At 37.6% G+C, this 27,398-nt stretch overlaps 2 protein-coding genes and 1 non-coding gene across 6 annotated transcripts in view; 2 read left to right on the top strand and 1 right to left on the bottom strand.

Annotated features, from left to right (window-relative positions):
* The first annotated feature begins 1,024 nt into the window (after positions 1-1,024).
* On the top strand, positions 1,025-1,207 carry LOC136679845 (U2 spliceosomal RNA). Its single transcript, XR_010796626.1, has one exon. It is a non-coding gene; the product is annotated as a U2 spliceosomal RNA (small nuclear RNA).
* Positions 1,208-6,446: 5,239 nt separating this feature from the next.
* The window catches only part of LOC136678871 (zinc finger protein GLIS2-like), a 30,651-nt gene continuing 9,699 nt past the window's right edge, over positions 6,447-27,398 (bottom strand). Inside the window, exons 2-9 of one of the 4 annotated variants that reach the window (XR_010796501.1) lie at positions 25,875-25,941; positions 22,362-22,518; positions 21,358-21,488; positions 16,310-16,489; positions 15,473-15,606; positions 12,926-13,044; positions 9,651-11,530; positions 6,447-8,301 (exon numbers count right to left, since the gene is read on the bottom strand). Coding sequence is in view for 3 of the 4 variants with exons in the window: in XM_066657042.1 (XP_066513139.1) it covers positions 10,926-11,530; positions 12,926-13,044; positions 15,473-15,606; positions 16,310-16,489; positions 21,358-21,488; positions 22,362-22,494 (1,302 nt within the window). In the remaining variant the exon portion in view is untranslated. Of the gene's footprint in view, positions 11,531-12,925; positions 13,045-15,472; positions 15,607-16,309; positions 16,490-21,357; positions 21,489-22,361; positions 22,519-24,766; positions 25,010-25,874; positions 25,942-27,398 lie in introns of those variants that run through there. The other 3 variants (XM_066657042.1, XM_066657044.1, XM_066657043.1) reach the window with 3 other exon arrangements.
* Positions 18,524-27,398, top strand: part of LOC136678870 (sarcalumenin-like) — a 37,643-nt gene continuing 28,768 nt past the window's right edge. The window contains exon 1 of the mRNA XM_066657041.1: positions 18,524-18,969. The gene's annotated coding sequence lies outside the window, so the exon portion shown is untranslated. The remainder of the gene's footprint in view (positions 18,970-27,398) is intronic.

A 27,398-nucleotide genomic window follows, 5' to 3' on the forward strand; every position in this document is an offset into this window, starting at 1 on the left:
CAAAACTTAGAGATCATGCGCAAAAATCATTGAGCACAATCATCAAAGCTGGATATTTTGTATGCAAGTTATAGGTTTTATGTTTGAGATATGTTTTCTGTGCAATTCTTTTTGGCAAGAATGTGATTTTATAGTATTGTCCTGGCAGATTCAACCGTTCATCACAATTTTGGTGAACACATCCTAGTATTAGCTAGCTTAAATCCCTTATTCTCTTTATTCATTCATGTCTTTATCATTTGTTTTTCTTTATTTCTTAAATGTAGGGCTTTATTAAAATAAAGGCACACTCTCACATATACGTGACCTCGTCCTATTCTCCCTTAGATTAACAGGGACCAAAGCTGACATCACGAATCGTATTTAAAGCCTCCATCCAGTATTTCAGGGATGTGTTGGTTTGCCAGAACTAATGATCCAACATCAGTCCCAGACCTCACTGATGTTTGTGGTGATGATCTCCAAAGAAGCTCCAGCATCTGGTATAAAGTCTACTCAGTGTGGTAGAAGCCGTTGCTGCAGCATGCAGGGTACAAGCGATTAATATTCTTTGTTTTAGACATAAGGTTGGATGAATAGTTTTTCACAAATTGGCCATATAATGTAAAACACAATACATTTCTTATGTTCTAAGGAAGGTATCTGCATCTTTGCAACACATTCATTGCACCAGTCTTAAGTTACTACTTTGATGACCAAACAGTTTTTATGATACATAAAACCAATACACACTTTACTCATTCTTCATTTTATTTGGTATGAAATAGTTTAGGATCTTGGGTATGATGTGTTATGTCCACAAATATTGACATATTTATATTTGAAACTATACACATATTGTAACTATATACACATTGTTTTTCATCTGGTATTATGTATCCGGTACTAGTGAAGATTCCTTGTTACATTTTCCCCATGTAACCTGCTTTGTATATATCAATATGTTCATGATAATCTTAGATTTTCATCCACAATTACATTTCTAGAGGACAAAGATCATATTATTATTATTGGACACTACCAAATCTCTTCTCTGCCTTTTGGCTAAGAATTATCTGTTATTACCAGTTTAATATCTGGTATATCCTCTATATGAGGACTACATATTAAATTGATTTTTAGAGCAGGGAGATGGAAGAGGGGCTTGCTCCATCTGCTCCACGCATCGATCCGGTGTTGCAATACTTCAGGGAACCGTGCAACTCCTTCAACATCTACACCTCCGACTTCAGCTATAACTCTAGCACATGCCAGCTGGAGATATTCTCAGATGACCCTGCCATATTGGGGTGTATCATATACAGAACTCATATTTATATACAGCCTCCTCGGTTGTAATATATTAAGGTTCATCGCACTGTTGTACCTCACCTATTTTTTTTTTTTTTAGCCCTGTAACCCACTTCTATATACCTGGACTATTTATTGTTATTTCTTTCTGTATGTCTTCTATTGTGCACCGTGTACAGTACAAATTTCCTTCAGGATCAATAAAGTGTATCTAAAAGTATCAAAAACTATTCATTCATTAATTAAATGTCTGTAAGCGCTTATCCAGTTCAGGGTCGTGGTGGGTCCAGAGCTGGCCTGGAATTAACGGGCCCAAGGCAGGAACACACCGTAGAGGGGGCTATGTGTGCTCATTATTCAGCAGCAGGGCAAATAAGCAGACAATAGATTCATGTGTACTCTGTGAAATTAGTTACCATAAAATATTTCTGAGTTTGGAGACATTTCCACCTTAAATAATGCGAAACAGCAACAACAATTCAGTATTACCCACCCATGGAACAGAAAAGCTGGATTTCACAGAGAGAACCTAAGGTGGCGCTACTTCAGTGTCTGTTGTTAGTTCAACCATATTTCACATTCCAGTTCATGAACAAAATTTGGAACCATTTAGAGTGTTTCCACTGACATAAACTGGTTTACGAACCAGAAAAATTAGTTCCCAGCTAAAACCAAAGGACAGTACGTTCTTCAGTAAATGTGGCTCAATAATAGGAAATAAGACAGTAATATGCTCAGTTGTGTGTGTTTCTGGGGTTGTGTTTGTTTTCTGCATTGGATACGTTTATTCGCTGTTCACAACCTCAGCAGGACGGCTTGGAACTTGGCAACATTTACACAGTATTATATCTTACAGAGAGAAGAAGACTGCTGAACTTATTTCACATGAGTGTGTGTATTTACCTGAAATATTGTAAAGGGCAGTTGTGGGGAGACATTTTGTGGCGTTAGTGTTTATAAAATTCCATATAGCTGCACACAGCCTCCTTAAATTTCACATGCTTTATTCTAACCTGTTACATTGAATAAATTAGTAATTATAATTCTTAAATTCAACTAAATGTTCTTGGTCTTCTTTGTTCTATGGTGGTAGATCATCTAGTATTTTTTTCAGTTATTAAACTTATTAATAATATTTTTGGTGTGATAGAAGTACTGAATTTATTTTAACCATTTAAACACCATAAGTTGAAATGCAGTCCAAAGAAGCCAACTGTTAGGTGATAATTCAGATCAGATCACAAAAATCACCCATTACAGGCTTTTCCATATCTAAAAACTAAGGAAACCTAAACTGTGATCTCTTTTCCCACACTGGCCCACTCCTTTCATGTCTACCACATTTCTACTGGCAGAAGCTTAGTAAGATTTAAAAAAAAAAAAGTTGCTTCTATAACGTCAGATTGAATTATAAAACATATAGAAAAGGTGTTCCATTAAAATGTATTTTTGAAAAGCACAACGTTTTTCATTTGTTTGTTATTCAGGAAATGAATTAGGCATACTTTTATAATAGATGCCCATTGAAATATGGACATTGACCATGTCTTATAGGTCAGGGTTATAATTGAACTTGATAAATAGAAATGCTGTACTGCACAAAGCAAACTGTTCAAATTACATGAAGTCATTTAGACAAAGATTCTAATAAACTACAAGTCCTCTGATTTTTTTTTAATAAAATACCAGTTTGCCCTTAAATGTTGGGTACATTGGATTGTAAACTAATAATTATATCATTTACAAACTCACCTCATTTTGGCACCTCTGCAGCAAGTGTGTGGGAAAGTCTAGCGAGAAGTGAGAAAGAGTGTGTTCTGTTGTCTCTCTGACATGAATTGAGAGCCAGTTACTGAGTTGCACAATTACAGCTTCTCCTCCTTCTTACCTGCTTTCAGATGTTCAGTGAGGTTTGTGAAGGAGAGGGAGGGATGTGGAGGCGGGGCCAGGTTAAATTTTGCTACAGCTGTGGTAAGTATACTGTTTCACATTTAAGCAAACTGAAGTGACAACTGCTCTTTTCAGACATAAATAGACTGTAATGTATAATGTATTTGCTCAAGCTGTCACACAACCAGATGTAAAAGTGTGACACGCTTGATTATTAACCTACTAATCTATCAGTATTGTAACAATTGTGGGTAACTGCAGATCTTTCTGGTTTGTTTACTTTCAGAACTTCTGGGTCTTTTAAAGTGGAAAGGTATTTTGGAGATGAAAAACTGTACATGTTACAGATACGCTGTACATGGTACAAGTTATCCTTATCTGGCGCACCCGAAAGAAACCCGGACACGGGGAGAACACACCAAACTCCTCACAGACAAATCACCTGGAGTGGGACTCCAACCCCCAACCCCAGATCCCTGAAGCTGTGTGACATTGCCTGCTGCCCTTACTGATGCCAAGGCTTCGTAAACAAAACAATGGAATAGCAAATTTTAATAAGTTGGCAAATAACACAAATTTCAGCTTCTATGTGTTTCTGTGACCTTCTACTTTAGTGAGTGTATCATTGGTGTTTCACTGTGTACTGAGGAGGAATGATCACATTTACATTGGTAAAAATCAGGTTTATTATTATTACTCATTTTATTTTCTTACATTATTTGTTTATTTTAAATAAACTGAATGAACTGTGAACAGAATCTCTGCTCCACCTTACCTTTAGGGGAAAAGAGAGGACAATCTTCAAAGACTTGTCCCAGGATTCCTGAGGAGGGGGTGCTGTTGTGTGCTTTCTCATTTATGAGTTTAATTACCTGCTTTTTTCATTCGGGCAAAGTCCATCTTCTTGAAAATTAGACTCTGTTAACAGGCTCACAATCAGCATTTGATGCATGTTGGTGGTTGTTGCTAAATCAATAAAAAACTCCAATACTGTGTTTTTATTAAATTCAGAAGAAGCTATTGTACAGTATAAATATATCTCAAATGAAATAGTGCTGTTTTCAGTTTGGCTTTATAACCTAACACCTAACAAAAGAAAACAATTTTACAGTGGTCATAGAGTGTGGCACTTTGAATGAAAGTATTATTAATGAATCTGCTAAAAGTTTTAAAAGGCTGACAGAAGAAAACAATCATATATCACATGATATACATCAGGTGTAGGAGCAGGAGCCAGTACCTCAAAAAGCAGTTCAAGGAAATATTACACTTTTCTCATTCTATCAATAAAATAGGTTTTGGTCATTTTGCGGGATGATAAGGCCTTTTGCCACAGAGCAAATAATGTTAAAGCTGTTCCTTTGAGACATTGTGGGTGTCTGGATCTCAGTATGATTTATAGTTATATAGTTGATTTATATGATACAGTAAATTTTGATCTATGACAAGAATTCATATCTGTCAAATACTGTTTGAGGAAGTTGGAACCAGCATGATGTAGTGTGGTGTAGAATAGTGAAGTCTACTAATTGCTTTTGTTCTGATGTTTCTTCTTCTTCTGTGGGCAAAACCCTATTATAATTGTTAGAATTTTTTAAAAATTCTTTTTTATGCCTGAAAATGAATTGCACAGCCCAAAGCTTAAGGCCTACAGACTTCACATTCTACAGATTTATTTTTGTGCATTATTTAATGCATACTCCACCAGTTACTAGGAGGGGGCTGGAAGCCACAGAGTGATGAAAGTCAACCTTTTTTGATAAATATTAAAGTTCAGGTTCTTCTGAATCTGTCATATTTCCATGTTACATAAAAATCCAGAGCAGTTTGCATTCAAAAAAAGTATTTGCATATATTTTTTGGCCGGAGTACCTCAATCAATCAGTGCAGTACTGTTGTATATAATTGATTCTATAACTTTATAATGGATTTTCCAATTGTGATCCAATTTAAATTATTTTACCCTAATGTCAACCTAAAACTGAATGTTCTGAACTGAATTCTATTTTTTTTTATTCTTGCAAGCCTGGGACTTGATTCCATATTAATTCAACATTTCAAGAGCCTCAAGATGTGACAGGGATCCACAAGTCACTTATGACATAACTTGAAAGCTACTGCCTTCTTCTCCCATAAGTTCAGGGTTCAAACCCTGTGATGAAAAAAAAGTTGATCTTGAATATCTTGGGAACCTTGTACACAGAGGTGTTACAAAAGTGTGTTAAACTAAAAAATAAATATTTTAATGTTCATAGTAATATTGCAAAATATGGATCAATAAATCACAAGAGAAAAGCTCAAGGGATGGTGTGGTGTATGCTTTTAGCGCTTGCCCCTGGAACCAGAAGGCCTGGGTTTAAATTCTTTGGCTTTTTCATTTGGTGTGTTTCATGTTTGATTGCATATTGATCCTAATTCAAAGGGTGTAAAGAAAATACAAAAAGCCTTGTGCCACAAATAGAGGAACCTGTTAGTCATTGACTTTGTAACTTAACGGCCTAGGTTCAAATACACCTGCTGATTAAATTGGTGAAGTGACCCATTAGAAATATCCTCAGTTGAATTCTTTTTATTTATTTATTATTATTATTATTACAAATTGACATAGAAAAAAAGTAGTACATTTTGACTGGATTACTTATACACCTTTTTCCTGCAGTAAAACTGATCATTTTCCTTATGGAGTAGTTTAAGGCCTAGTTGGCCAAACTGCTAAAGGTGTAATTGTGCTGACATGTGCTTGAACTCTCAGGTTGCCGTTTGCGGCTATAACTTTTTTTTTTATAAAGGTTTTGTGTGTGTGTGTGTGTGTGTGTGGATGATTCCACTTTTTTTTCTTCAGCTTTATTTTATTCCATGTTTTTGAATTTGTTTTATTCCATGTACTTGATTTGTTCTGAAGTTAAAATCAAAGTGAATAACCTATAAATGTAGTGATTCTATAACTTGTAGAAACATGGAAATTAGAGAACTCATACACTGAATCATTACTGGATTAGAAACACTTACCTTGTATCTACACTCATTGTCCATTTTATCAGCTCCATGTTTAATCAGTGGAGCTGCTAAAATAAACAATGGGAGATTATGTGTTCCTAATGATCATTCTTTGTGTTAAACAGAACTGTGCAAATTGAATGATAGCTAAATAATTTAATCCAGGGTTTATTGACACTTCAGTTGTTTGAATATTATACATTTACATCACAACTGACATTTATGATTCAAAACATATGCCCAAGAGGCACCTCTCTCTTAACAGATGTAAGGACCCTTAAGCTTGACACTTAGCCATGTTGGACTAAAGAGGGCTTCACAGAAATGACTTCAAGTTAACAAGTAAGTATGTAAGCAATAGAGTGCAATAGTATCTTTAAGCACCACTCGCTTTCCAAGAAAGACTAAAGTCAGTGCAACCAAGACAAATTTTACATTTGCGTCTTTTATTAGACATTGATAGTCATCGTCAGAGTAATTTCTTCAACATCATTATCCTGTACGGCATTGTCTTTGACTGATGCCATGTCAAAACTTACATAGAAATTTGCTGCATGCTCAGTATTACATTAATTCTGTTCCTATATACAGTGTGTTGCCAATTTATCAGGTGTTCCTACTACCCAAACATCAGGTAAAGTAATTATATTGACAATGTCCAAAATTTTATTATAGACATCTTCTATAGAAGATGAAATCAGGTCCATCTTTGGACACACATGTTCAATTATATTGTGCTCATATAGTACATGGCCAAAATATTCATGGGCACCAACTCATCCAAAAAATTCTTCAACAGTATTAATAGGTATTTGGTCTCTTTTTGACCTCAAAGACAATCATCATGTGGTCACTGCATTTTAGCAAATGTTGTGCTGATATGAATCATGTTCTATTGTACCAAATAAACCGGCAACTCATGGCATATAAAGGCTTGGCATATCCCACCAAGTGTACATTTCTCAGGAGCTAAAATTTTACTTTACCAGCTGTGGCATTATAGATTCATATATGAGTTTAACCGACATGCTGTAGCATGTGTCAGTAGAACACAAAATCACATAAAACATACAGGTATGAATTAAATGGAAAAATATTAATGGCCTGAACAAGCCCATAATAGGTTTGTTTTGTTATAACTGGTTATCCTTAATATATTGTACACTCGAGTGTGTATACAATATTTTTATGATATCAAAAGCATTTTTTTACACCCTTTTTTTCTAATCCATTTGAAAACACCAGCAGTTCTTTACACAGTGTGAAATGTTTCCAAAAATGTAAAATGACCCAAAACTATTTCTCATCTCAGAACATTACAGTTAATAGAGATTGTCATTCTCTTATAAAATTTTTTTTGGATACATATAATATTAAGACATTGATCATCAATTAACTCATGATACAAGGCACTTGGAACTGTTTACAAATACAGATAATGACAGACATCCCACTGTGCAAAAAGGTTTAAATAAAAGATTCAGATGCTGGCTATAATGAGCCATAGTCTGCTACCAGTGCTTTTCACCCTGCTCTCGCACTGTAACGTACAGTGTGATGAACTTTGAAATTAAGCATTCCGTTTCCACGTAGAAGGTGCCACTTAATATGTTACCAGCAGCTAATAAAAATCTAATCAACCATATGACCAATGTATTAATCCTGCAAGTCGACATTTAATAAGATGTCTCGTCTCAAAATTGATAAAAAATATAATAAAAGAGCAGAACAAATTAAGAGTACAGAACAGAAATGGTGGAAGTATATTTCCTCACCATACAGTCTTGATCAAGGTCTTGTTGAGTTAAATAATGTTGGCATGACTAAGTTCACTAATGTGTAGCCTAGCCCTCTGTCTTTGTGTGAAACATGTATTTCCACCCTGATGACCAACATACAGGCTTGATCAGGTCCATTATATGCATGCCTATCAAACAGCTGTCAGCAGGATTCAGGTGGAGAACTGTTGGCACTGGTTGGGGGATGTTGGGTCACACATGCAGAGAACATGAGCAGAATATTTTCAGCACTTTTCTAAAGCCTCAGTTCCTGGTTACAAATGTTTTCATCCATGTCCTATAACTGTTGAATTCTATGTTCTGGTATTGGGTTGAGATCTGGAACCTGAACACAGGCAAAAATTCCAATATAATGAGAAACTGTTAAGACTCTGAAGTCCTACAGACCTGAAGTCACTACAGTAAAATGCTGGACCATAATGCTAAAGCCAATTACTACAGAGCTCAGCAGTATAACCTTGCACATGGTCACAAACCTTTTAAAACAACAGCTGCCCTTTACGTTGTGTGGTATTGGTTCATAATAACAGGAACAATACATTTGTACATTAACATAGAGTATAAGTCAGGGATATTTTTCCCTTCTGTTGTAAATTTACCAGTTTAGAGGACTGTATCTGACAACAGTGGTATGCATGTAAAACAAACATAATTTAAAATGAATAGATACTGGAAATCCTGTCAAGTCCAACTTCAGAAGTGTTGCTTCAAGGGCACATTAATGGACATTAATAGGTAATTAGTGTTGGACCTAGGCTGTATGCAAACTGCAGTCTACATGCCTGATTGTACATTGCATCAGTCAGGCTTTATCAATTAAATAATGTCATGCAAGTTTGTTTAACAGTTTGTGCATGGTGAGTCAAATATAGTGTTTCTTCCACATGTGACTGTTGCATGCCTGTACAGTAAATGTGACATCAGACCAGCAAAGGGCCCTTCTTTTGCCTAGGTATACAATTGCTTCACAATTCTGTTTGATGTCATGGCCCGCCTAACAGGATGTGTCAAACAGTGTGTTAGTGAAGTCTCTTCCTAACATGTTACAAAGCATATGGGTTTGGCAGATGTATTATTACTTAAGTGTGTCCTGCTCAGTAGCCCCAACCCTTTAAAGGTGGCCTGCCAACTGAACTATAAAGGCAAATATGCCGTACTCAGTGACATGAGTGGAGCTTTATAACCTAGCAGAGAACTAAAGAGCACTAATCCTAACCCTAACTGAAAAAAAAATCCAGCCTTGATCAGAGCAACACAAATTTGGTGACTATTAATAGATGTAAACAGAGAGCTTATAATATCTTATAATATCTTTACTACTATCACATAATGATTAGACACGTCTGATGTATATGTATTTCACAGAAGCACACACGCATGTTCCCATGGGTGCTGTCAAACCTTAGACCTTTGTTATAATAGAATACACAAAAAATAGTAATCATACCTTCAAAATATCTTAAAAGTGCTAAGAGAAGCAGAATCACTTAAAAGCAACCCTGCATTTGACGTCGCCATTAAACGAATGTTCCAGCATTGTCTCTAGCTCTGTCTGCAGCATGATTATTGTCCCATCAATTACCACAGATAAACACCACTTATCTCTGTCCTTCACCTTCCTTTCCTCTATCTACAGGTGTTATTGGTGGTGTACATGTGAATCTACCTGATTACCTGTTTCTTGTTTGACACGATGGCTGTAAATTACTGGTGCTTCCAGTTCTGTCTGCTGTATTAGACACTCTGACACGTACAGTGTCTGAACGTGGTCCGGGTCCAGATCCAAACGCTGTCCTGTCCAGATCTGGACCTGTAACTGATAAACTATAAAGAGTTGTTTGATTTTGAACAGAGTGTTTAAGTGGTGTGACTCTTCTAGTCAAAATGGTTTAGGTTTAGGGGGCTACCAGACTAATCGCATGTGTTTTTGCATTTCACATGTGAGCCAATCGTATCTATGCATTATGATGAGCGCTGTGACTCAAACGAATGATACACACACAGGGCAGCACTCCAGAAACTGCTGTACTGGGGCCAATAAAAATAGCCCAAGAGACATGATAAAAAGTTGTGTGAGGTAAAAGCTGAAACTTTAATAAGGGAAGAATTGAGTTACTGGTTGAAATATTCTCATAACTTTGAACTTGGATTCTATTTACAATAAGAGAAATAAAGTTCCATACTTCAGCATAAAGAGCCAATCAGCATGCTGTTAATGGATAAAGTCCTGCCCTCCAGCAATAAGAGCCAATCAGATTACTGGTTATGTAAAAGCAGTAAAGTCAACTGCAAGATTTCAGTCTTGTAGAAATATGTTGAAATGTAATCGAAAATGTAATTTGATGTGACATTCTGTTGTTAACTACATAAAATGTTGCTATAATGACAAGACTACTTAAATATGAAGGATAAAGCACTGATCATAATGCAAGTTATACATTATGTTCTGGACCTTGGCTTGAAAAAATGTTTCTCTAACTGGACCTTAATGAATTTTAGTTGAGCATCATTTCAGTGAGATATGTGCCGGTTTCCTACAAACATCTTTGTGTTAAGATCATCTTAACAGGGAGAGTGAGTGTTCAGTGTGATACTTTAAGATGCTTGCGGAATTTGACGAAATATCAATATCAATCTTTACTAGTTAAGTTAACATTGAAATTGGAATTCATTCGAAATTCATTTAAAACAGAAACAACATGGCATGTATGGAATTGCACAAATATGCAAATGTGTTCAGATTTTTGGGTATGAACAATGCACAATGACTTGTATTGTAGGTATGTTTCATGTAAACAGGTTTTACTCTTGAGTATATGTAAACGAGTTGGAATGATTATCTGTGGTAATCAACTGTAAACTGCAACACAGAGTTTTGGTTGAAACACACTGGAGTCTCCTTTTCAAGCTTGTTTAGAACCTTTGGCCACATGATCCTACACTGGCCATTCAGCTGACCACTGCTTGCTTGAGCATCACCATGCCCGGTGGGACGAACACCCAGGAGAGACTTTCCCGTCCTGATTTTAACTCGCTTTCTTCATCGTCCTCATCATCATCATCTTCCTTCATGTCTCCGGCCCTGTGTTGGGCCCTCAGCCTGTGGGAGGGCAGCAGTAAAGGGTCCAGGAGAGGCCCCCTATGGCAGAGCAATGCTCCAGACCCTTGAAGCCTGGAAGACATAGACAGGTCGAGAGCCATCAGTGGCCCAGTAAACGTATGCAAGGCCTGGGCCCCCAACAAGGACAGTGCAGCCTCCGAGAGAACCAAAGGAGCTCTTCCCTGGACAACCAAATTTGGGCTTGAAAGATCTGCCTCCATGACCCCTTGTCCTGGTCCTATATCTGCCCTCCTGGTATCCTGAACAACAGAATGGCCATGAGCTTTAATGTGCTTGCGGAGTGAGCTAGGGTCTGTGTAGCGCTTGTGGCAGCCCACCATCTTGCAGCAGTAGGGCTTGTCCTCGTAGTGTGTCCGTGTGTGTTTGAAGCGGTCACTGGAGTTAGAATAGCGCTTGCCACAGCCTTCATATGGACACACATAGGGCTTCTCACCTGAGGAAACAATTTTGAAAGCAATGATTTCAAGACATGAATAAATAAAATCATCTGCAAAATTTGACTAAAATTAATTTGCAATTTAAATAAAAGCTTAACATATTTAGAATGTTCAACTGATGACCTATAAAAATGTGTCTCATTACCAAGGTGCCACACAAGAAAAATCTCATGGTGGGTAAAACTCTCCCTCAAGATCTTCACAACCTTATTGTTGCAAAACATACTGATGGCATTGGTTACAGAAGAGTTTCTAAAGTACTGAAGGTTCCAGTGAGCATTGCTGCGGCCTTAATCCGGAAGTGGAAAGAACATCATTTCACCATAAACTGGCCGCGACCGGGTGCTCCCCACAAGATTTCAGATAGAGGAATGAAAAGAATCATCAGAGGAGTTGTCTAAGAGATGCATGCGACTAGTTTCTCCATACAGGAGGCGTCTTGAAGCTGTAATCACCAACAAAGGCTTTTGTACCAAGTTTTATCATTCATTTATTTATTGTCTGTAAGCGCTTATCCAGTTCGGGGTTGCGGTTTGCCTACCCGGAATCACTGGGCGTAAGGTGGGAACACACTCTGGAGGGGCCGCCAGTCCTTCACAGGGCAACTTACACATTTACTCACACCTATGGACACTTTTGAGTCGCCAATCCACCTACCAACGTGTGTCTTTGGATTGTGGGAAGAAACCGGAGCCTGTTCAATATTTTTTAACTGTCATTTCTCATTATTACACATAACTTAATTTATGGACATCTATGGTTAGATTTCTTTGCATGTGTGGGTTGGATGGGTTGTTCCCTGAGTCGGGTGAAATTTTCATGTCAATAGCACCTTTAGAAATATATTTGCTTATAAAATTGTTGACATTTTCAATACTTATTTCAAAAACAAGCTCTTATTTTATCAAAGCTATATTGCCAGCAAGAGTGTATATTCAGTGTACAAATTTCATAACACAATTGATGGATATCTGTGCTCTTATACATGCTTCTTTGAGCATCTTTGGACTGCTTTAATATCCATGTGACAAATGGTGCACTTTGTTGTCAGGTGGATGCCTGTTTATTTGCTGGAAAATTATAAAATATAAATCATGGTCTCTTCCAGAGTTATGGCACAATTTATTTTTGTTGCTGTTGTAACTTTTGTATTGTCATATTTGAGCATGTTCCCCTTAGAAATCCTGTGAACTTATTTTCACTTAAAAAATGCAAAAAACATTCAAATTGTCAGATTATGTATAAAAACAACTTTGAGGTGACAACATAAGAAACACGATGGAGGAATGTGGGAACAGAAGGGGAGTAGCCTGGAGTTAAAATGTGGTTAGCCCAAATATCCCTAGCCCGTTTAGACGCATTTGTGTCTGTGGATGTAAACTGTGTCTCACCTGTGTGAGAGCGGGTGTGTATTTTGAGGTTCTCAAGCCGAGAGAAGCTTTTGCTGCAGATGCCACACTGGTGTGGTTTCTCGTTAGTGTGTGTGCGGATGTGGATCAACATCTTGTACCTGCTCAAAAGAGGTATACAGTATAATCTTATACACAAATACACCCACCCCACACACACCCACACTCGCATCTAAATCAAGGACGAATAAGTGAAGTTCCTGACATTCTTTGAAGAGTATATACATCTGATAGGAGATTTACAATATTAACAATGCCTTACAGAGATGTCTTCATAGTTGTCTTTACCACATCCACTGCTTGTTATGACAGACTGATGCAAACATGGGTAGAACATATTTTGCCTAGTGGCCTTTTACAGAGTAAATTTACAGAATGTGTTATTTTTTTAAAACATTGCAAATGCAAAAACTCTAAACAGCAGTTTCATTTTTAAGTCACGTTTTATGAATTTCTCTCTGCAAAACTCCTCTGAAATAAATTTCAGTCTAACATTTTCTAATATTAGCTAGCTAACGCTATACACACACATTATGAAATGAATGCTGCAAACTTTTGTCTGGTTTCAACCTAACCAGTTATATTTTAGAGTGATGTGTAGAAAACTGGTGAAAGATAAAAATGTTCAGTTCAGTGAAACAAGACATGAATCTAATCAAAATTCTAAAAAATAATAATAAACAAAATTAAAATATCCCAAAATAAAAATTTATTCTCATAATTAATCTTTTCACCATTTAGCCATTATTTTTAACACCATATGTGCCTTATTTTTCTTTTTTATTGTAGAGAAATGCATAGCCAGCATAATTAGGTCATGAAAAAATTCAAAGACTCTCAAAGAGAATTCATTCTCCTATGGACTGCACATGAGAGTCTAATTACAAAACATTAATTTATTAATTGTCTGTAAGTGCTTATCAGGGTTGAAGTGCGTCTGGAGCATACCCAGAATCACTGGGTGCAAGGCAGGATCACACCCTGGAGGAAGCGCCAGTCCTACACAGGACGACACACACTGACTCACACCTAGGGACACTTTAGAGTCACCAATCCACATAGCAACATGTTTGTTTGTGTTTGTTTTTGTTTTTTTGGACAGTGGGAGGAAACTGAAGCACCCGGAGGAAACCCACAGGGAGAACACACCAACCTCCTCACAGTCACCCGGAGCGGGACTTGAACCCACAACCTCCAGGTCCCTGGAGCTGTCACACAATACATACCACATGACACTGTGCCACAACTGCAATAGAGTAAGTACAAATTCAGACTTAAGCTTTAGACCAGGTGTAGGGAATGGAGGTCCAAAGTCTAGTAGCTGATCATTTCTCAGCTCAAACATAACAAATAAACCTCAAGGAGAATGACACATTAAGAGCAGGGTTGAATCAGGTGTTTGAACAAGAAAATAACCGAGATGTGCAAAAATCTGGAAACGGTAAAATTCTGTAACCGTTCAGTTCTGCTTCAGTTTAAGACAGTACAACAGTAACAACAGGTGAATCATTTGAACATAATATGGAGAATGATGTGTCCTGCTTCTCTGGCTTCTCCTGTCATTTGATTTTTCAGTTAAATGTTAGAAACCCATGAAATCTGACATAAAGGCATGTGTTGCTGTCACACAGCGCCAATGTACTGGGGTTGTGGGTTGAAACTCTGCCCTGCGTTAGTGTGTGTGCATGAGCAGTTTGGTGTGTTCTCCCCACATTTCTACGTTTTCTTTGGTTGCTCTGGTTTCTTCCCATAATCCATAAACACGTGTTGGTAGGTGGACTGGCTGTTCAAAATGTGTGAGTGGTGCCCTGTGATGAATTGGCGCCCTCTCCAGGGTGTGTTTCTGCCTCTAGTTAGGCCCCTGACCCACTGTGACCCTGCATAAGAGTATGCCATAAAAAATTATGACAATAGCACAAAATATGTGAACTTGGTTAGATAAGGATGAAATGTTTAGTTGAATAGAAAACCTTACACAAGGCTGGGAGAAAGAAATTCAATACTATGATGTTACTTCATGGGGCTGACGTAAATACCTCAGTATTATTTTGGATTTTTCCAAACTGAATTGAAGCATCCATGTATTAAGCGGCTTAGCATTTTTGAGTCTATACATACGCTTTGTCCAAAATGTAGGCAAAGCAAATTAAAGGCATTTCCTAATAATGCACAGTTCAAATAACAGAAAACTAGCACCTCCTTTCTTTCACACTCAGTATCATCTGTCATCTGTGGAAAACATTGTTATACAAGAGAAGTATTTAATTAATTAATTTGTTCATTGTCTGTAACCTCTTATCCTGTTTAGGGTTGTGGTGAGAAGTATTTTAGAAAAAATATTTATTCTTGTGATGCACAAATAAAAATTCCTACAATACAATACAAATGTTTAAATTATGAATAGGAATGAAATTGAAAATAAACCTAAAGAAACCTGAAACATACACAAAGGAAAAAAAAACTATTATATATATATATATAAAGAAAACCTCTTTGGAATAACACAATTTCAGAGCAGCAGAGGTTCACCTGGCATTGAAACCACGTCCTTTGCGCGCGCACCCCTCCCAATGGCAGCAGTAACCAGAGCTCCTCTCAGGCTTTACATGGGACTCAGTCACATGATCTACCAGGTCCTGCAAACACTCGAACAGCAGGTGGCACTGCACAACAGAAAATGCAGAGGCATAGGGAATGGGATAAAATGGTTTCTAACTCCAATTAGAAAACACTGCAATAAAAGTTTGCTATTCATTTACCCAAGTTCTTCTTTCAGACTCCTTTTTTTGCAGAAGAGAAGCAACTAAAACTTGCATACATTTCACAAGTAAATATCCAAAATATTTTCTGAATATTATATAATAATATGTTTTCTGGAAATAGGATTTGAAATGTAATGCTTTAATTTTTGAAGGACATAACATTCTAGGTTATGTGACATGGTACATGCTGGTAATTGTTACATCCTTTATATTGCAATGTAATGTAGGATGTAGCATGTAGTTTACAATAGTTCAGCTGTCAGAACAAAAACTTGTATGTCCATTTAGCATTACTATTATTATTACTACATAATTTGAAAATGGCACCCTGACATTCCTTTTTCAATGTTTCATCATGAATGGGTCAATACAAATGATCCAAACTTATTTAGAACTATATTAATATGGAATATGTTATTTTATTTGTCTGTAAATTTAGAATTTATCATATAAGGTTTGGGTCAAACCGTGCATGTAAAGTATGAAAATTGCCGCTGACTGTATGCCATTATATTATAAATCTCAGACTGGCAGGAACACAATTGTGAGGTGAGTATCCTCAAAGACTGATCTAAATAATTCTCAAGACCAAAATAACCCTCACCTTTTGCCAGCGGCAAGCGAGCTGTTCATCCCCCAGTTCAGGAGAATCCCGTCTGTCACGACACTGACCAGTCATCATGGAACCAGGCAGACGGAGCCCTGCCCCTGAACTAACTGGGAGAAAGAACTGAAAACTTGGAGGAGAAGCTCCACCTTCTTGATAACTTGCGGTCTCTGTGTCCTGTTTGTGAGAGGAAAGGTTAGACTGATTTTAGATTTGTTTCTGCAATGTAATTTTGCATAAAATATTTTCTTTGATGGGTTACACTGTGAGATATGTGTTATGAGTTCAATGTCATAGGCAACGAAATTAGCATCAGAAATTTGCACAAGAATGTGCATTTATCACCAGACTTCAGCACATGGGACACTACGTTTTCAGCTGCAGCATCTTGTACAGTGTGACATGAAATAATTTTTTTAACACTACTGTTACATCACAATGTAAGAAAAGCATTTTTACAGCATATAAACCAAGAAAACGTAGGGTTAAATTATGTTCCAGGGGCCATAATTTTGATACACAGTTGAATTTCATTATTATGATAAATATGCAAGTTAAATATGTCTGATGTATTCATTAAAACTTTAATTAGGGAACATAAATGTACATTTTCAGTACCTTTGATTAGGGAACATAAATGTACTATATTCTACAATATTATTATTATTATTATTATCGTTACACTTATATAGCGCCTTTCTAGACACCCAAGGACGCTTTACAATCTACACTGCTCAGAACGCTCAATTCACACACACTGGCGAGAAGCGGCAGCCAAACGCGCACAGCGTACTCTCAACCAGAAACGACCATCCACCTGGAGGACTGCATCGGGCACTAGGGTTTAACCAAGGACAGAGCGCCAATCCATATCTGGGCTCACACATACAGACATTCATTCACACACCAGGACAGTTATTAGAGAAGCCAATTCACCTACCCTCCATGTTTTTGGACTGTGGGAGGAAACCGGAGCCCCCGGAGGAAACCCACGCAGACACGGGGAGAACATGGAAACTCCACCCAGATGGGACTTGAACCCAAGATCCCAGCGCTGGGAGGCGAACGTGCTAACCACCAAGCCACCGTGCCACAATATTTGTACATTTTTAAGTTATATTGGTTTCATACACCCCACTTTGTCTCTAAGACCTATGCTCTTCTATTTTACACAGATCTGTAATGAAAGATTATAAATATTCCCCTCTCTTCCTGAAGAAGAAACACAACTGGACTCTAAAACCACTGTTGTACATTTACGCTGCTTGTACCTAAAGTGACCAATAATGTACCACTACCATTCCTTTTTCTGAAAGTGTACAATACAGCTGCAGCATATTCTCTTTTACAAACTCTGTTCTTGATAGACAAACTCTGATAGAGATCAACTCTGTAATTTCATTGCACAATGCTTGGCTGGCTGAGGCAAGAAGGGCAAATGTAGTAGCTGTTTATCAGTATGAAATATCTGGGTATATATAGCCCATAAAAATAAAAGTTTTAAATGCTATACAAAACATCTGTAGACACCTGCTCCCAAATATATTCTTAAATGGATGCATATTCACACTGAACTTTTAGATTTCATTTTTTGCAGTGCATTGCCATGAGGATATGATGGCATTCTACAGGGGTTGGACAATGAAACTGAAACACCTGGTTTTAGACCACAATTATTTATTAGTATGGTGAAGGACCTCCTTTTGCAGCCAAACAGCGTCAATTCGTCTTGGTAATGACATATACAAGTCCTGCACAGTGGTCAGAGGGATTTTAAGCCATTCTTGCAGGATAGTGGCCAGGTCACTATGTGATGCTGGTGGAGGAAAACGTTTCCTGACTCGCTCCTCCAAAACACCCCAAAGTGGCTCAATAATATTTAGATCTGGTGACTGTGCAGGCCATGGGAGATGTTCAACTTCACTTTCATGTTCATCAAACCAATCTTTCACCAGTCCTGCTGTGTGTGTTGGTGCATTGTCATCCTGATACACGGCACCACCTTCAGAATGTTTGAACTATTGGATGCACATGGTCTTACTGCTGCAATGTGCAATTAATGAAAATTGGCCACCAGGCTGGTCCAATTTAGCCATGAAACCTCCCACACTAAAATGACAGGTGTTTCAGTTTCATTGTCTTACCCCTGTATTTATAAATGCATTGTTGAGTTAAGTTGCTGGGACTGGTCATTCATTTTAAATCATCCCAAAAGTATCGGATGAGCTGTCATTCCAAAGAACAAAGTTCCATTGCTCCAGAGTTCATTCAGAGTTCAGGAAGCTTCATTCTTGCATTTCAGTCACAAGATTTTCTTGATGTGGTCACCTTTTTTGGGGTTCTTCTTTGCAGCACAGCATTAAAATAAATAGATCTGAAAAATTATCAATTTTTCTCATACACATCTCCTCTCTCAGCACTGGTGCAGTCCTCCCAGCATTTAAAAACACAGAAGCCCATCATCTATTTGTGTCAGGTGAACAGGGATTCCATTGTGTTTTGTAATGCAGAGGACAATGCCATTATTTTATATTAGCCATATTACCATATTCGTAATATAATTTAATAGAAAACTGTTAGCAATCTAGCCTCCAATGCATTTCTCTCCTCTTGTGACTGAATCTGCAAGTTATTCATACATAAGCATGTTTCAGCAGGTAAGCCACGTGTTCTTTTGTCTCATTTTCTAACCATGTTTGCAGGACAAAAAAATTGTTCACACTGATCCTGCACTCTGTAATTGTTTCTTGGAAGATAAGATTTTATGGCTGTATGTTTAAACAGTATGTTTAAATTCGCTTGGCTTTGGCTTCAAATTGAAGCAAGTTTGTTTGAAAATATGAGATGATTAGTGACATTTACATGCCAAAATCAAGACAATGAATTAATGTTTTCTGTATTCACAAAGTTCTGTCAAGGTATAGTATTCTTAGTTTTTAGTATTAGTTTTTAGGTTTTAGTATTATCTGTTAAGTTAGCTACAGTGGGGTGAAAAAGATTGTCACTTTAAAATGTTTCAGATCATCAAACAAATTTAAATATTAGTCAAAGAAAACACAAATAAACACAAAATGCAGTTTTTAAATGAAGGTTTTTATTATTAAGGGAAAAAAAAATTCAAACCTACATGGTCCTGTGTGAAAGTGTTTGTCACACCTGAGTTCAATTTCTCTAGCCACACCCAGGCCTGATTACTACCACACCTGTTCTCAATCAAGAAATCACTTAAATAGGACCTGCCTGACAAAGCAAAGTAGACCAAAAGCTAGACATTGTGCAAGATCCAAAGAAATTCAGGAACAAATGAGAAAGAAAGAAAGAAAGAAAGAAAGAAAGAAAGAAAGAAAGAAAGAAATTGAGATCCATCAGTCTAGTTATAAAGCCATTTTTGTTATAATGTCCAAAATTTTTGGACTTAAGCGAACCACAGTGAGAGCAAATTACCCCAAGAGCGCAGCGATCCAAGAGATCACAAAAGACCCCACAATAACATCCAAAGACCTGCAGGCCTCACTTGGCCTCACTTGCCTCACTAGCGTTCATGACTCCACCATAAGAAAGAGAGTGGGCAAATATGTTCTCCATGGCAGAGTGCCAAGACAAAAACAACTGCTGAGCAAAAAGAACATTAAGGCTTGTCTCAATTTTGCCAGAAAACTTCTTGATGATCCTCAAGACTTTTGAGAACATACTCTGTGGGCTGATGAGGCAAAAATCTAACTTTTTGGAAGATGTGTCCTATTACATCTGGCGTAAAAGTAACACTGCTTTTCAGAAAAAGAACGTCATACCTACAGTAAAATTATGGTGGTGGTGTTTGATGATCTGGGGCTGTTTTGCTGCTTCAGGACCTGGAAGACTTGTTGTGATAAATGGAACCATGATTTCTGCTGTCTACCAAAAAATCCTGAAAGAGAATATCCAGCAATCTATTCGTGACCTCAAGCTGAAATGAACTTGGTTCTGCAGCAGGACAATGATCCAAAACACAGCAAGTCCACCTCCTCAATGGCTGAAGAAAAACAAAGTAAAGGAGTGGCCTAGTCAAAGTCTTGACCTGAATCCTATTGAGATGCTGTGGCATGACCTCATGCTCGAAATCCCTCCGATGTGGCTAAATTACAACAATTCTGCAAAGATGAGTGGGCCAAAATTCCTCCACAGTGCTGTGAAAGACTCATTGCAAGTTACTGCAGTTGCTGCTGCTAAGGGTGGTTCATCCAGTTATTAGGTCTAGGGGGCAAACACTTTTTCACACAGAGCCATGTAGGTTTGGATTTTTTGCCCTTAATAAAAACCTTCATTTAAAAACTGCATTTTGTGTTGACTTTGACTAATTTTAATTTGTTTGATCTGGAACATTTAAGAGTGACAAACATGCAAAAAAAAAAAGAAATCATGAAGGGGGCAAACACTTTTTCACACCACTGTATGTACAGAATACTGTGCTATTTGGTAGAGAGCCCAAACTAATCTTTACTGAATGACACAGTTGGGAAAAACAGGGCTCTGCTTACACATGTGATGTGGATAAATGTGTAAGTGTTTCTCATATATATTTCTCTAACTTTAGTGAGAACATAAAATTTCCAAAAAGTGATGAAAATATTGAAAGACTCAATAAGTCAAAAGAAAGAAACTAATTAATGTAACTTCCCAGTTTTTGTTTGATTTGCATGTTTATGGGTAATATGACCTCAAATGGTGGCTGTTATACACTATGACACATGAAGCAAGTATATTCAAGCAGATTCTTGGATACAAGGATACATGTGCTGTTGCTCCAGAGCTTCCCATTGTGTGTGCTCACTATTGTTCAATCAACATCATATAGTAAGCTATGCCACATTCAGGTTTACAGAACTGAAATACACTGCACAAAAAGTGTCATTTCATCATAAAATGTGTTCTGAAATTTAATGAGAAAAAAAAATCAGATTCCAAATAAGGATTTATTTCTTCATACAGTTCTGTGCAAAACTAAGAGTTATGCATTGTATTCTGTGTGTTCTTGGCCAGTGAGATAGGTGCATGCTGTAGCTTACTCTGCCCAAAGGAGGCGTCGGTGGGCTGCAGCTAGAGCTGGAGTGTGGAGGGGAGGGGGGAGAGGGAGGTGACGAGGGGGACAGACTGAGGTCCAGTTTTGAGGCAGGGCGTGAATCCAGAACATCTTTATCTAAAAACACACAAGAAACAACCCTGAATTATAATTTCTTTAATTTTACCACTTGAAACTATTAAGCGTTCTATTTAATTCCATTTTATTTTTTAAATTTAAGTCAATATTAACTTAATTCAGTACTTAATATGTTGTAAATCTGGCCCAAAATTTATTTTATGTGCTTTATTGGATATTTTCAGTGTCGGATGAACACAATGAATAATAGCACATGCAAAAATATTGAATTTTTCCGCTCTTTATTTTGTGCACCCTATAATTACATTAATTCTTCCATCTATCTGAAATTAGTCCATTGAGTTAAAACCCGTTATTTTATTCTCCGCAAAGAGACTTCATATTCACACAAGCAGCATTTACATTTCCTCATATGTATCTAAAATGGCTAAATATCAATCCACTTGCAAGAGGAAAATCTAAAGAAAAAAGTATGTGAAAGAGATATTCTAGAAAATGTGCAAGACCAGGTCAACCAGGATAACTCTCCCTGTCAAATAAACCATACTTAAAGCTCATTTTCTGACAGAAAAAAAAACTTCACTCTGCCTTGGCACTGACAATCTGAATAGACAAAAAATGAAGAACATTTCAGAAGAAACAAAGAAGCTACTGGTATTTTCAGAACATTCCACAACCTGACTTCAACATCTGAGAATGAACTTAAAAGCCTCTTGAAAAGAGTGTAAACTGATGAAGGCTAGACACATAAAATACATATATGTTGAGGCTTCTGTATATTTTTTCTGTTAAATAATTTTTCTGGTGATTTTCTCTCACTGAAAAGATATAACTTGCAAAAAAAAAAGGTCCATGATCAGAAAAGGTTGATATTTCTGATATTTTGACAGTCCTTTTTTTGTTTGTGCTGACCTGAGTCGTAGCTGTGTGTTGACCGTAGTACATGTGTTCGGGCAAATCGTAGCGGGGCACAGATGGATGTTCTGAGCCCTCTGTCACGGTTCGGAGAAATCTTCAAGTCCAGTGGCTCATCCAGGGACAGCATGGCTGCGTCTCAAGGCCAACACAGCTACAACCAATGAAAAGTAAAGAAATAATACAGATTAGTGGTAATAGGAAATTCCTTCTCTTGGTCCTGCACACATACACATATTTGCAAATAGCCTCTCCTTCATTCTGCCTCACGCAAACAGCTGGAAAGGGGGTTCTAAATTTAATTCAGCAACTGTAAGTCATTTACATTTCTTTCTGCTAGACGAGTCAAAAGCCCCCTTCCATACACACGCACAGACACTCTCTCTCACACACACATGCATAGTTACATATTCCATCATGCATGCACACACTGCTGACGAGGTACAGTTGTGTGGGCGTCTGGCCTATGTCCACAGAGTGTCCGTATATCTGCAGGTCATAGAGTGCATTAGTCCTTCTTTACATTTTATTGTAGTAATGCAATGAAAAGTATATTCTTGGAAAAATAAGTCAGAAATTCAGGATGAAATTTGGTTGAAAACCAAGACGTACAAACAGAGACGTAAAAAACCCCAAAAACAATAAATAGACACAGGCTGCTTAGCTTCTTAATAGAACTGGCAGCGCCCCTTAAAGGTGCAACAGTTCACATTCTGGCATTCAAGCTTCTATTTGAATTTCCTGTTCCACCTTAAATAGTGCAACAGTTGCATTCTGGCACCAGTCCACTTTAAATGGTGCAGCAGTTACATTCTGGCGCCTAAGCTTCTTAATAGAATGTCTAAATGAATGTCTTTGTTGTTATCGTTTTGTTCATTTTGCTCTGGTCTTGCATTGGTACAGTTTCTTTCCCATCCGTATCATATGACACAATCATTAAGAAACACTTCAGCACACACACTCAGAGGAAACTCCCCTCAGTTCAGGAACGCAGACATTCAGCTTATTCTCGCTCCTCCCTGGTAACTCTCTCTCTCTCTTTCCCTTCTCTCTCCCTCTCTCCTCACCTCTTTCGTTTTCTGCCCACCCACCACCCCCAAACATGGGCAGCTGGCCAAAAACGCACACAACACACTCACGCACACTCCTCCTCTCCTCCCTGCACTCTTTCTTCCCCTCCCTTCTCATTCCTCTGTGTTTTTGCCAGTTATTTTCCCCTTCTTTCTTGCCTCCCTCTGCTCCTATGCATCAACTCTCCCACACGCACACACACCCTAAAGTGACCGATCCTTTACCGCTCCAGAAGAAAACTTTCCAACAGCTTTTTATTGTTGCTTGAAGAATATAAAAGCTTTGGTGCTTGCCCTCTAAATCTAACACAACTCTTAGCGTAGTTAAAGTAATATAGCAGCAGCAGGGGGTGTAAAATTAAAGGGGGTCACTAAGGGGGTCACTAAATCTGGTCACTAAGCTCATGCAACTTTTTATTATTATTATTATTATTTAAATACACAAGTTAATTATATAGTATATATACAATGTACAAGCATCAAAACAACCAAATTAAATTTTTGTATTAAATAATATGCATTAACATTTACATTGCCAGTGACTCTGGTAGTCCCCTTGGTCTGACCTGGTGTCATACACTATACGCTGTTATTGGATACTCTTTAGCTAGAGCAACTGCATTTTAACGCCAGCTGTTTTACATTTATTTCATGGTATATTGACAAATTTCAGCCAGTGGGATAACATCAGTGGTTCAGCATGGGAAACCACCACTGTCATGACATCACGTGCAGTCTATCACAATGATTATCATTAAAGGAAATCCAACTAAATCTGGGTTGAATGATTAGTTCTGTGTCATACATTTTAAAATGACTGAAATATGAAGCATTGTTGCCAGAGGCACTGGACAATACAAGATGTCTAACATCACTCCATATAAAATGACATTGACCCAAGGGCCCAGAGGCTGTTAAGGATAGTTAAGTGAAAAATTAAATGTACACAATTTCTTTCCTCATCCCAAATATAGCTCATCAATCAAGACTTGAATTGTCTTTAGTTAACAAATATTGCTAACAATGAAAGCTTATGTACTAGTACTGGACCACATGAGTGCCAATCAACATCACGATTAATTAAAAAAGTTACCACGATTGTATTTAATTTATTATTATTTTGTTTATGTTGCTCTAATAGTTCACTGACAAGGCTTGTACTGTAAATATTCTTAAGTATTAAAGTTGGTATATAATTTTCCAATGCTGTCAGCCCCCTTTTTTTTGGGAGTCATGGAATTGGTGATGTGACTGTGCTTCAAGTTCCGAAACATTCATTCATTATCTGTAGGCGCTTATCTAGTTCAGGGTCACGGTGGGTCCAGAGCCTACCTGGAATCATTGGGTGCAAGGCGGGAATACACCCTGAAGGGGGCGCCAGTCCTTCACAGGGCAACACGCTCACACATTCTGACACTTTTGAGTCGCCAATCCACCCGCTAACGTGTTTTTGGACTGTTGGAGGAAACTGGAGCACCTGGAGGAAACCCACACGGACACGGGGAGAACACACCAAACTCTTCACAGTCACACAGAGCAGGACTCAAACCCATAACCTCCAAGTCTCTGGAGCTGTGTGACTGCGAAAGTTTACATTTCACTTTTTTATGATCAATGTCATATTCACTAAAGTCAAAACATGTCTAATCCCAGACACAGCATTTTTCTTTAGTACACGCTGGATCTAGTGTCTATGGAAGCAACATGTGGAAGATTGGATGGGGCAGATTCTTTAAGGGGACAGTACATGAACACAATGTGAGGGACATACTAAAAGGAAAAACGAAAAAAATGAAGAGGAGAAATAGATTTAATTGATATAGAAGCATGTTAATTAGAAACTCTGAAGGTCAAATTTGATTAATTATCCAGCTCTATAATAATCCAGCTTGTTATATCATCACACAGTTGCTTTCAACTGTAAGCAATCACAAATAGTTAGAAAATCTCCCTCTACTGCACTATTCATTTAATGCCTTTCTCCATCTCTACCCATCCCTGTCTTCACTACTTCATAGCTCTCTCCATTTTACCTCTCCACTGCCACCCATTTCGTCTCCTCTACCCCTTTCCTTATAACTCATATACCTAACTTACCTCTCCATTACCCCTTACTCCACTTTTCCTCTTCTCTACTACATTCCTGTCTCTCCTCTACCGCATATACCACATCCCTCTATTCCTTTACCTTCCATCCATCTCTTGTCTACCTCACATCCCTCTATCACTCCTCTGCTGTCTCTCTGTATTTCTTGTACATTGTTCTTTTCTCCATTTTCCCTCATGAATTTTTTTTCTTACATTTTATTGTGGAACTTGTTCATTTAAATCTCTTATCTTCTCTCTCTCCCTCTCACTCTTCAGCTGAGCCTATTTTGGGAACCCTTCAGCCTTGGCTTCTATTTTGATAGATCATATTTAAAAGCAGTAATGTACTCACTTTACCACCCTCCTTCTTTCTTTCTTTTACCGGCAGTGACTCCTTTCTTCCAAAGCACTTGATGCGCCTGTAAGCCACATGGAGTTCAAGTATCATTTATTATAAAAACACACACACATGGAAAACAGGATGAGGGCTGTGCACAAAACAGAGTTGACTAATGAGCCACTGATGAGGAAGAAACAACAACTTCCTAAAGAAAAGGCAAATCTATAGCCCTCGTTCCCTATCTGTGCTTTCTTTGATCTTTTTTGTTTTTCTACATTAACCAAACATATGATGTTCAAGAACAATAAGTGTCATTAAATGATGCCTCTGTGATTTCACAACTTAAAAGTGACCCGACATTTGATTGAAAGATTTGCAAGTGTATAGTACTGATTACAAAGTGTTGTATCTAATTAGCTGATGTTGTTAAATCTGAAGAAATAATCATTATCATCATATTCTTCTTTTCTGCTTAATCCATTTCAGGGGTGCGGTTCATAATCATTAACATTGTTAAAATCAAAGATATATAGTTTGTAGACACTCCTAAAAATAACCAAATATGAGCCCAAATTCATCATGCCCAATACCAAGGATTGGATAGAGGGGTTTAACTCCTCCCAGCACTAAGCTATGCAGCTGTGCTCTTTAGTATGGGTAAGTTCAGTCTAACACATTTGGGATGAGTCGGACTGGTAATCCATAACTAATCATCCAACATCAGCATTTGATCTCACTAATGTTTTCAGACTGAACTGTCATATGAGCTGATGTCCTCAGTCTTTTGGCCGTATAGTGTACAGTGTATGTTACCTTTTTTCATGCTACAGAACTGTGTTATTGTTATTATTGACCATCTTTTTCACTCTTTTTATCATTGTAATTTTATTGTAAGTTTTAATGCAATAATGCAAAGGCAATTATAGAATAAAAGACTAACAAAAGTAGAAATGAACCTGAGGCTTTTAGTGATAAACAGTGATGGGCTGAAAAGCAGTTACTATATTTTATGTTGCCTGTTTTTTTGTAATATCTATGGGTCAGATGTTATGTACACACATCAACAAAAATGTTACTAATATATAAATAGATTAGTCACAACATTAAAGCTATCTCTTTTTTTACCATCATTGGCTGTTTTATCAGCCCCTCTTACCATATAGGTGTACTTTGTAGTCAATCTGTTGCTCTGCACACTTTACTAGTTCCCTTTCACCCTGTCCTTCAATGGTCAGAACCATCACAAAGCAGGTAGTATCAACACTAATCACACTGACCTGGTAGTAGTCTGTTACGCTGGTATGGGTGGATCAAGCACAGAAGTGCTGCTGGAGTTCAAACTGCTGGATTGAGAAAGGTCCACCAACCAAAAATATTCAGGCAACTTGGCCACTGAATCTATGTTAGTTATATCAAAAACTAGTCTATGACCAGTTAGTCTACTCTTTCTCTCTGATTTCACATCTACAAGGACCAACAAGGTAGGTGTGTCCAAGAGAGTTGTCAGTGAGTGGACACAGTGTTTAAAAACTCCAG

Source organism: Hoplias malabaricus, chromosome Y (genome assembly GCF_029633855.1).
Source record: "Hoplias malabaricus isolate fHopMal1 chromosome Y, fHopMal1.hap1, whole genome shotgun sequence".
In the NCBI taxonomy this organism is placed as follows: Eukaryota; Metazoa; Chordata; class Actinopteri; order Characiformes; family Erythrinidae; genus Hoplias; species Hoplias malabaricus.